The sequence below is a fragment of the Chiloscyllium plagiosum genome, chromosome 40 (genome assembly GCF_004010195.1).
Source record: "Chiloscyllium plagiosum isolate BGI_BamShark_2017 chromosome 40, ASM401019v2, whole genome shotgun sequence".
In the NCBI taxonomy this organism is placed as follows: domain Eukaryota; kingdom Metazoa; phylum Chordata; class Chondrichthyes; order Orectolobiformes; family Hemiscylliidae; genus Chiloscyllium; species Chiloscyllium plagiosum.
Window position 1 is genome coordinate 13,206,157 of NC_057749.1, and position 11,282 is coordinate 13,217,438.

The following is an 11,282-nucleotide window of genomic DNA, read 5'->3' on the forward strand; positions in this document are numbered from 1 at the left end:
TCTCCGTCAACTCCTCCAGTCCCTGCGCCCCCTCACTATCGCCGTCACCCCCTCCAGTCCCTGCACCTCCTCACTATCGCCATCAGCACCTTTAGCCGCACTGTCCTCTGAGATGTCTCTGCTCCTCCAATTCTGACTTCTGTGGGCTCCCCCATTTTCCATTGCTCAGCTGGTAGTGATCATGTCCCGCTGCCTGGGCCCTAAGCTGTTCGATGCTGTCCCTAAACATCTCTGCCTCATCCTTCTCCTTTGCAACGCAACTTTAAAACTGCGACTGTCCCTCCCTCTGTCTTTCTGTCCTCATGTTTTCTCCCCCCCACCCCAACAATCTCTATCTCATTATGTTTTTACTGCTTTCCTGTTTGTCTTTCAGACTGCGTTGGTTGTGGATGCTGTGAAGAAGGATCAGTCGGGGGACCTGTCTTCTGCTCTCTCCCTCTATTGCAAGTCACTGGAGTACTTTGTTCCTGCGCTGCACTGTGAGTCCTCGCTGCTCTGTCTTGTAGCCATGGCTCACCATATAGTGAGCACTCTCTAACTCCGACCCCATTGCCTTTAGGACAGGACTTGCTGTGACCCTGCCTGTTTGATTACCAATATGAGGAGACCCATTGAGTTGATCTGCATCTTACAGCCACTTGAGGTGTTGGAGTTATTTCCCAGGGTCACCTGCATAAGTAAAATTGAATTGATCATAGATTTACGATTTAATAATCGAGGCAGTATCTAACTGCTGTGCAGTCCCCCCGCCCCCATTTGTGTGGAAGAATGTTTCCTAAAATGAACTGGATTATAAGCCTATCCCTGACTCCCCCAGCAGAACACCGTAGCTCTGCCTGAGCAAATCCTCTCTAAACCTTAAGCACCTTAGTAACATCATCCCTGAACCCTCCTTCACTGTCACTGCATCCAATCCTGCAATGCCCTCCCTAGCAGCACATGGACTGCAGCGGTTTAAGAAAGCAGCTCACCACCACCACCTCCAGGGGCAACCAGGGACAGGCAATAAATGCTGGGCCTAGCCAATGATGCCTACATCCCACGAGTGAATTTTTAAAAAAAAGTATATATTACCATCTCACGACCATTATTCTGTGAAGCTGTTTGAAAAGGCTCAGGGTGTGGCGGTGGGTGGGGGACACCTGCGCGCGGAAAAAGCGGCCATTCAGCCCTTGTAACACTGCTGGCTCTCTGAAAGAGCTTTCCAATTAGACCGCCTTTATTCTTTCTCCACAGTACTGCAAATGTCAGGTGTGAGGATTCCTTGCAGAGTCTCACTTAAGTCCAGAGTTTTGAATGTAACAGGAATGATTCGATACCGAACGATCTGCTAAATTATCAATCAAACTCCATCTCCTGACCTCATTCCATCCTTGGCCAACCCATGTGCTAGGCAATTCGCTATCCTGCCTTGTATTTCAAGAGTTGTCAAATTGTGAGCAAATTAATTGTCACAAAGCTCAGGAAGAATAAAAATTACTAGAACTCAGTGGTTAGCACTGCTGCCTCACTGCGCCAGGGACCCAGGTTCGATTCCTGCCTCGGGCGACTGTCTGTATGGAGTTTGCACATTTTCCCCGTGTCTGCGTGGGTTTCCTCTGGGTGCTCCGGTTTCCTCCCACAGTCCAAAGATGTGCAGGTCAGGTGAATTGGCCAGGCTAAATTGCCCATAGTGTTAGGTACATTAGTCGGGGTAAATATGGGATAGGGGAATGGGTCTGGGTGGGTTACTCTTCGGAGGGTCGGTGTGGATTGTTGGGCCAAAGGGCCTGTTTCCACACTGCAGGGAATCTAATCTTTAAAAAAAAATCTACTTGAACCTTCCCTGCTTTGGCCAGCAAGGAAAAAAATCTGACTCACAGTTCATAATCTTACCGCTTGAAGTAATCAAAACGCAATCATACAAATCAACAGCTGCAATAAATCTGAAAAACTAAAACACAGGTAAAGATGCCACAGGCCCAGAGGACTGCTCTCTGATTGGAGACATAGAGAGACGACTGGTGGTGAGTTTTTACTTGAGGGTCACCATGCAAGATTAAAAAGCAGGGACCATTGCAGCTACCTCAGGCAGTGTGAGACCTGAACCTACGCTGTTGGTGTCATACTGCACTACAAAAATCAGCCATCCACCCAGCTGAGCTAACCTACCTCCCACAGGGTCACTTCAAACTCAAAGCTGTTGTCTTTTAATGCGTTTATGCAATTTCCTTTTATTGACAATTACTATTGAACCAGTCCCTTCCCATCTCCTTTACCCCCCCCCACTCCCCCACCCCCAGGCCTTGAATGCAGTACACTCACCATCACAAGATTTAGAGTAGATTAGATTAGATTAGATCAGATTCCCTACAGTGTGGTAACAGGCTCTTCAGCCCAACCAGTCCACACCAACCCTCCGAAGAGTAACCCACCCAGACTCACTTCCCTCTGATGAGACCTGCACTGGCGATGAATTCTGTGTTGTGTACGAACGGCAGCTGCGAGCACTGTTCTGCTAATCTCGGTGTGGTATTTCTTATTTGATGCGTTTAGATGAATCAGACCGACGACGGAAGGCAGCCATCAGGTCAAAGGTAAGAGAGGAGCTGCAAATTGCTTTCTGGGAGTGGCTCATGGTGGGATTCCCTTCCCTTCTGTACAGCCTCCCCACCCCCCCACCGCCACCGAAACCTAAAGCTCATGCCAAATCTCTGCTGCCTGTATCCCTCAGCCCCATGCCCACTCATCGACATTACTTTTTGATTCACCAACAATTTGGAGCAGGAGTAGGCCATTCAGCCCGTCGAGTCTGCTGCACCGTTTACTTCGATAGTGACTGATCTCATCTTGGCCTTGCCTCTAATTTCCTGCCTGCTCCCCATAGCTCTTGAATTAAAAATCTGTCTACCTCCTCCTTCAATTTACTCACTGTGCCAGCTTCCCCACATGCCACAGATTCGCAACCCTTTGAGAGAAGTCTGGTTTAAATCTGTTACCTCTTCTCCTTAAAACTAAGACCTCTTCTTCTAGATTGTTCCAGAAGGGGAAACATCCTCTCTACATGTCTTTTGTCAGTCCTCTTTAGCATCTCAATCAGACCTCCTCTCATCCTTCTATACTCCAGGGAGTATAGACCTAAACTGCTCAACCACCCTTCATAAGGCAAACTTCTCAACTCTGGAATTAATTTAACAAACCATCTTCAAACTGCCCCCAATGCAGTTACACCCTTCCTCAAGCAAGGGGACCAGCGGTGGGCCCATGACTCCCAATACGGCCTCCCCTTGTGCAGTTCCACTTTGGCAAGTACAAGCTCCAAGCCAAGACTTATGGATTTTTCACAAGTTCCAATGATCGTGGCACTCCCAAATGTAACTTCTGACCACGTTGACCCATTCATTCATGGAGCACACAGTGTGCCATCATTCTCTAAACACTCCTCTGTGCCTGTAGAAGCCCGTGTGACTGGTTTAAAGTTAGTAGCTGTTCACCAACATGAAGTCGATAAATGATTTATTGTGACACTGTGTTATAATGAGGGTGTGGAATTTGCTGTAAATTTGCACCAAAACAGGGGACAGTGTTATACCAAGTGGAGTGCTGAATATCTACTTCAAAAAGATTGAGGAATTTGAGGGGCAGCACAGTGGCTCAGCAGTTAGCACTGCTGCCTCAGTGCCAGGGACTTGGGTTCAGTTCTGCCTTGGGCAACTGTGTGGAGTTTGCGTGTTCTCCCCGTGTCTGCGTGGGTTTCCTCCTGGTGCTCCGGTTTCCTCCCACAGTCCAAAGATGTGCAGGCTAGGTGGATTGGCCAGGGAAGTGCAGGGTAACGGGGTCTGCGCGGGATGTTCTGCAGAGGGTCAGTGTGGACTCAATGGGTCAAATGGCATGCTTCCACAATTTAAAGAGACCCTGTTCTCATGTGGAGGTGCATTGAACAGCCACCAGGTCATAGCGTCTTATTGAACCAAGACGTCATTATCTTTAATGAATGGTGGGATAGGCTTGAGGGGCTGAAAGGACTATTCTGGCTCCCAAGTCATATGAAATCTGTCTGGCTATCCTTCACATTTACTTTTTCTTTTTAATTGTTGCTAGGTAACTCAGTACCTCTCCAGGGCAGAGGAGTTGAAGTTATTGGTCGCCAAGAGCAACAGGGCTAACTTTGAACAGGCCAAGTCGGCGAGAGATATACTGAAAGGTAAGGCCACCCCTCCCAGAAAGCAGCACAGGTTTCAAGCCAAAGTTGCCATCCTGAGCATCATTCCTGACTTGAACTTTCCCTTATCCACCCGTTTCCATATTTTAAGGATTGCTGCAAAGCCTGAGGAGCCATATTCCTGGCAGACACTAAAAATCAAGGGTCACTAATTCTGGTGGGCTTTGACGACACTCATTGAGGGTGACTGGTTGAAGATTCCTGGGAAGGTAATGACCTTGATGGTATTGTCGCTGGACTGTTAATCGAGAGGCCCAGCTAATGTTCTGAGGATCCAGGTTCGAATCCCACCACGGAATTAGGGGTAGTTTCTTTACTCAGAGTAGAAGGGGCGTGGAATGGCCTGCCTGCAACAGTAGTAGACTCAACGACGTTCAGGGCATTTAAATGGGCATTGGACAGGCATATGGATAATAATGGAACTATGTAGGTTAGATGGGCATTAGATTATTTTCACAGCTCAGCGCAACATTGAGGGCCGAAGGGCCTGTTCTGCGCCATAACGTTCTATGTTCTATGAATTCAATAAACATCTGGGATTAAGAGTCTAACAATAACCATACGTCCAGGCCTGGTTATCGCATAAAAACCCATCTGGTTCACTAGTGCCCTCTAGGGAAGGAAACTGCCATCCTTACCCAGTCTGGCTTTCATGTGACTCCAGTCCCACAGCAATGTGGTTGACTCTTTGCTGCCCTATAGGCAATACATATTCTCATCCATGAGCACCTAATTCCATGAAGGAATTAAGAAAACAAAATAGTGTAAATCAAACTGTTCAGACATTAAGTAGATGGAATTTGAAACTGGATCTTCTGGCCCAGAGGCAGGGACATTGCCAAAAGAGCCATGCCCTAGCCAATAGAAGTGGAAGCCACTCAGTCCCTCAAGCCTGTTCCATGTTCAATTTTAGCTTGGCTGGGCTGTGTTGCTGCTGTGTATACACCGACTACCGGGAGCCCTAACTTCCCCCATCTTCCGATTTTGTTTCAGAAATGTCCCAGGACAAGCCGCGACTCCTGGCTGCATTGGAAATTGGTTCTGTTGCCATCGCCAAGGTGAGGTTGGGGTTGAGTTTCCCTGAGCTTTTAGAAAACACTGTGTCGGATTGTGTGCGTATGTGGGGACAGAGGGAAAGGAGGGGTTTTGGCCATTCGGGCCTGCTTTGCCAGTCTGTATGATCATCTCCTCTGATTCAGGTCTCCACTCCACTTCCCTGTCTGGTCTGTTTTGTTGAGCAAACATCAGCCTGACTAGGCCTTGAATGTGTTCAGTGATCCTGTCTCCATTGCTCACGGAGACAAAAGTCAACAATCCTCAGCGAAAGAATTGTGTTATGAAGTTGAAGGCATGTACTGTACCTTTAAGAGAGAGTGAATGCTGTTTTGCACTGAGCTTACAAGCACCTGTCATATGACTAGCTAGCAGTCTCAGAGTATACTGGAAAATTGAAAACCTGTAACTTTTTGTGAAATAGATGTCTGAGTTTTGGTTGCTGTTTGGTTAAATTTGAATTGTTGTCAAATCAGTTTAAATTATGCCCCAGGATACTAAAACCCAATTGAGTTTGAATTTAGTATTTTTGACAATCTAAAACCAATGAGACGATCTGATGTTGGGCTAGAAGAAAACAGGCATTTTAAAGGTCAGATAGAGAATAAACTGCTATCGAGAAGCACTCTCTATCAAAAGTACCTCTTTCAAATGAAACATCTTTGCGGTAGAAGGCAGAAGACGATCCAGGGAGATCTTTAGCCGAAAGAAGGAGGACACTGGAGACAACAGCCGTTGTGTTGTTTTGAAATTAGGTTGATGTAATTTTAATGCTGATTTTTATTGGAACAATGTATTGTTATAGAGTTGGAGGCAGATAATAAGCAATTAAGAGAAAGTGGGGCTTAGAATTGTGAATAGATGTTGATTAATGTTCACTTTTAGAGTTAAGGAATAAACTGATATTATTTTTCTTTAACTGGTGGAATTTGGGAGCTCTCTGTCACTCATACTTTAACAGATTACCAGGTGAGGTGAGCTTTTCTGGATATTTGGTTTAATTAGCAGAAGGGTTCACCGTCGTGTCATAACAATTGGTGATTCACTTTGGTCACAAAAACAGGAAGGCAGATTTTTATCTGAACAGTGGCAGTTTAGGAAAAAGGTGAGGTGCAACGAGACCCTGGGTATCATGGTGGAACAGTCGCTGAAGGTTTTCATGTAGGTGCAGCAGGCAGTGAGGAGAACTAATAGTATGCTGGCCTTCATGACAAGGATGTCTTGCTGCAGTTATACAGGGCCTTGGTGAGGCCACATCTTCAGTATTGTGTGCAGTTTTGGTCTCCTAGCCTGAGGAAGGATCTTCTTGCTATTAAGGGAGTCCAGCGAGGGTTCGCCAGATTGATTCCTGGGGTGGCAGGACTGACGTGAAGAAAGATTGGACTGACTGAGCTTGTACTCGCTGGAATTTAGAATGAGGGGGTAAATCCCATAGAAACATATAAAATCCTGATGAGACTGGACAGGCTAGATGCAGGAAGAATGTTCCTGATGTTGGGGAAGTCCAGAACTAGGGGTCACAGTCTAAGAATAAGGGGTGAGCAATTCAGGACTAAGATGAGGAAGAATTTCTTCACTCAGTTGTGAAGCTGTGGAATTCTCTCCCACAGGAAGCTGTGGGGGCCAGTTCGTTAGATAAATCCAAGAGGGAGCTGGATGTAGTCCTTGCAGCTAATGGGATCAAGGGGTATGGGGAGAAAGTGGGAATGGAATACTGAGATTGCATGATCAGCCATGGTTATATTGAATGGTAATGCAGGCTCAAAGGGCCGAATGGCCTACTCCTGCACCTATTTTTCTCTTTCCACGTCGGCATCTGAAATAGGAGGTCCCTAACTCTGAAGCTGTGCCCTGCAGTCATAGCTTCCCCCACAAGAGGGAGCACTTTCTCAGATTCTACCCTGTGAAACGCTTCGTCGGGGCGGTGTGGACTTGTTGGGCTGAAGGGCCTGTTTCCATACTGTAAGTAATCTAATCTAATCTAAACTCTGAAACTGTGCCCTGCAGACATAGCTTCCCCCACAAGAGGGAGCACTTTCTCAGATTCTACCCTGTGAAACGCACCCCAGAATTTCATACTGTATCTTTCGATAAGATGCCTCTCATTCATTTAAATGCCAATGAGTACAGCTCCAACCTACCCTCATAAGAACAACCCCTTCTCGCTTCTAGTCCAAAGATGTGCTGGTTAGTTGGATTAGCTGTGCTAAATTGTCCATAGTATCCAGGGATGTGTAGGTTAGGTGGGTTAGCCATGGGGAATGTAGGGTTACAGGGATAGAGTTGAGGGGTGGCTCTGGGTCGGATGGTCTTCGGAGGGTCAGTGTGGATGTGAGGGGCTGACTAGCTTGCTTCCACACTGTAGTGATTCTATGCTAGGAGTCAGTTGAGTGAACCTCCTTTGAACTGCTTCCAATGCAAGTGTGTCCCTCATTGGTTTCTTTACTCAATACTGCACACAGTGCCCCAGGTGTGATCTCGCTAAAAGTCTGTACAGTTGTAGCAAGAGAATGGGGAATACAGGATAAATACTTAGCGACCATTCACCCCATCGTGCCTGTGCTAGCTCTTCTGAAAGATACAAATGATTAGTCCCCTGCCATGTTCCTTACTGAGATTCCTATTGAATCCACTTTCTTAAAAGTTCAACAAAAAAATCTGGAATTAAGAGTCAAATGGTGATCATGAAACCATTGTCGATGGAACAATGGAAGGTTTACAGTTGGTTCTGGAGTGTTACTTTATTGGTTTAGAAGAAAGAAAAAACCTCAAAGATGAAGGCATGTAGGAGCTGTGCTCTCAGGAGATGCATTAGGCAATGCCGATGGACTCAGCCTTGGAAATGGCTGGCAGGAGTGAGCTCGATGGGATGTTGCCTTGTTATGTGAGTGTTTTATCCTCTGTTTCTGTTTCTGCCACCAGGACGAAGAAGGTGATGATTCGGAAGAGACTCTAGACCTTTATCAACAGAGTCTCGGGGAACTCCTGCTCATGTTGGCGAGTGAGTCGATCTGTCCAGAGGGAGGTCAGGAAAGCCAAAGCAGCTTTGGTTTAACAGTGGAACAGGCCGGGCGGGAGGTAGGGGGGAGAGAAAGCTGACTGGCCTCCCCCATTCCTGTGTTTCTAGCCCATTAACAGATCCCTAATTGCCCAGTTGGCGGTTAAGAGTCCACCACATTGGAGTTAAGCTTTATGGTGAGAGGGGAAAGATGTAGAAGGGACTTAAGGGGCAACATTTTTCACACAGAGGGTGGTGCATGTATAGAATTAGCTGCCAGAGGAAATGGTGGAGGCTGGTATAATTACAGCATTTAAAAGGCACCTGGATGGGTATGTAATGGGAAGGGTTTAGCGAGATATGGGCCAACTGCTGGCAAATTGGACAGGATTAATTTAGGAAATCTGGTCAGCGTGGATGAGTTGGACCAAAGGATCTGTTTCTGTGCTGTACATCTCTGACTCTATGTGTAGGCCTGACCAAGTAAGGTTAGCAGATTTCCTTCCTTTCCGAAAGGTCATAGTGATGAACTAGATGGATTTTATTTTAATATGACAATTGGCATCATCCCCATTAGGCCAACTCTTAATTCTGCATTTTTCTATATTCAAATCTCTCCAGCTGCTGTGGTAGAATTCCAACTCATGTTACCAGTGCATTTAGCTGGGACTCTGAAGGTCTGGCCCACAGACATTACCACTACACCACCAATCCCCTGATGCATGAGCTTTGGCTGATATTTGATGTGGGAGGACGGTGTGGGTTGGTTTGATAATCACTGGGGAACCCCGTCTGTGGTGCGGGGCGGAGCAGGGTCCCCCTGTCGGCAGTGGGGGCAGGGCAAGGTCCTCCTATCTACGGTGGGGGGGCAGAGCGGGGACCCTCGGTGTCGCAGTTGTTGTGACCCAGAACGGGGACTCCTTGAGGCCTGAAGCTCCTTGCAGAGACTATGCAGAAATCATGGAGCCGTGAGCGAGTCCCAGTCTGAACAGAAGATTAACTTTTTCTGTAATTTCTTTTTGTAACTCAAAATGGTACCAGATTTTAGCGACAAAACACTTTTCGCTGTATATTCCTAGATATATGTGACAATAAAAGAAATTGTTCTTTCACTGCCTGAGAGGACAACCCCATCATTACAATGACTTAACAAATATTCCCTTTGCTGCCTCCAATGCGAAATATTGTTTCTTAAATAGGGAGATCAGAATTATGCACCATGTTCCAGATGTGGTCTCACCAAAACCCTGTGCAAATTTAACAAGTCTTCCTTATTCCTGTACTCCCAGTTTGCCTTTCAAATTGCTTGCTGAGGTTGATTGACAGTTAGGGTGTTTTGAACTTGTAGTTTGAATTGTATGAATCCGTGACCTGCGTGCTTCGGTTTTACACAAGTTGTCGTGACCCTTCCCTTTAGGAGCCCGGCTGACTCGCTGTGCCTTTCCAACACTTGACTCGCGGAATTGTTACAGCACAGAAGGAGGCCATTCGGCCCGCTATGTCTGCTCGGGTCTCCAAATGAACAACTCCTCTTGTACCACACTTGTGCCTTGTCCATGTAGACCTACACATTCCTCATTTCCCTATATTAATCCACTTCCCTCTTGCCTGCCTCGATTGAATCTGCCTCCACCCCGCACTCATTCCAGATCTGAAACCACGAGAAAGGTTCTCCTCATCGCTATGTCTCCTTTTCACTTTAGATCTGTACTCTCTCATTCTGTCCCCATTGGTGGAAGGATCAATTTTGTTCCTGTATACAGTGTCCAGTCCCCTCATAATTTTGAATGGCTCTCTAGGTTATAGAGTCATAAAACTCTAGAGTCATAGAGCATGAAAACGGACCCTTCGGTCCAACCAGTCCATGCTGACTGTAATCCCAAACTAAACTAGTCCCACCTGCCTGCACTTGGCCCATAACCTTCCAAACATTTCTTAATCATGTACTTATCCAAATGTCTTTTAAACATTTTGACTGCACCCAAATGAACCACTTCCTTTGGAAGTTCATTCCACACATGCACCACTCGTTGTGTGAAATAATGAAATTGCCCGTCGTGGCTTTAATTCTTTCTCATCTCACCTTTATAAATATACCCCTTAGTCTTGAAATCCCCCACTCCAGGGAAAACACATCTGCCATTCACCTTCTCTATATTCATGATTTTATAAACCTATATAAGATCACCTCTCAACCTCCTATGCTCTAATGAAAAAATTCCCGACCTATCCAACCTCTCCTTATAACTCAAACCTTCCATTCACAGCAACATCCTGGTAAATCTCTTTTTGAACCCTCTCCAGCTTAATAATAATAGTCAAATTTCCTCTTGACCTTCTCCGAGTCTGTATAAGACTAGTCTCCAAATCACAGTAAAGACAAACTATTTCTTTAACTCCGTTACAGGTGAACCTCAGGGCAGAAGACGAACGATTTTGCATAAAGAGGTAAATCTAAATCCCTGGCTTATTCAGCTCACAGGTTCAGTGCTAGTTTATTGACAAAATTTCCTGTTTGCATTTTGATTGAATTAGGCATGGAATTTTGTTCACTTGTTGTTCTGAATGTGTACCACATGCATCATCAAACATTCTAAACCTTTTCCCCCTCGTCATTCCCTCAGGTTCAGAACCTCATGAGCCGAGCTGAATACCTGAAGGAACAACTCAAGGTCAGGCTGATTGTTTGTTAATGGGGAGTGAAAAATGAGAAGTGAAATAGAATACTGACCCTGGGTTTATGCAACGATCTGTCTCAGTGTGGAGCTGGGAGCTGGGAGCTGGCACCCTGTAGCTGTCAGTGTCCAAGACACGTCAGATTTGAGATGACACCACTTGCTGTGTGCAGGAAGCTGGTTTCCTCATCAAAAATATGAATATACTGTAAAGGGTTAAATGAGAGAGCTAGTGCATAATTCATTCTCCTTTTTTCTCTCCCCCTCGTTCATTCCTTTCCTTCTTTCCTCCTGACTGTTCTCAGTCTCTCTCTCTGTCTGTTCTCAGTCTCTCTCTCTGTCTGTTCTCAGTCTC

General features: G+C 46.1%; 1 protein-coding gene across 4 annotated transcripts in view; it reads left to right on the forward strand.

The window, feature by feature from the left end:
- ulk3 (unc-51 like kinase 3) overlaps window positions 1–11,282 on the forward strand; it is a 51,226-nt gene that overhangs the window by 22,172 nt on the left and 17,772 nt on the right. For 3 of the 4 annotated variants that reach the window (XM_043680367.1, XM_043680368.1, XM_043680370.1), the window contains exons 8-14: window positions 374–479; window positions 2,536–2,576; window positions 4,081–4,183; window positions 5,195–5,259; window positions 8,177–8,279; window positions 10,660–10,700; window positions 10,877–10,924. In XM_043680367.1, coding sequence (XP_043536302.1) covers window positions 374–479; window positions 2,536–2,576; window positions 4,081–4,183; window positions 5,195–5,259; window positions 8,177–8,279; window positions 10,660–10,700; window positions 10,877–10,924 — 507 coding nt within the window. The remainder of the gene's footprint in view (window positions 1–373; window positions 480–2,535; window positions 2,577–4,080; window positions 4,184–5,194; window positions 5,260–8,176; window positions 8,280–10,659; window positions 10,701–10,876; window positions 10,925–11,282) is intronic. The other variant, XM_043680369.1, reaches the window with a different exon arrangement.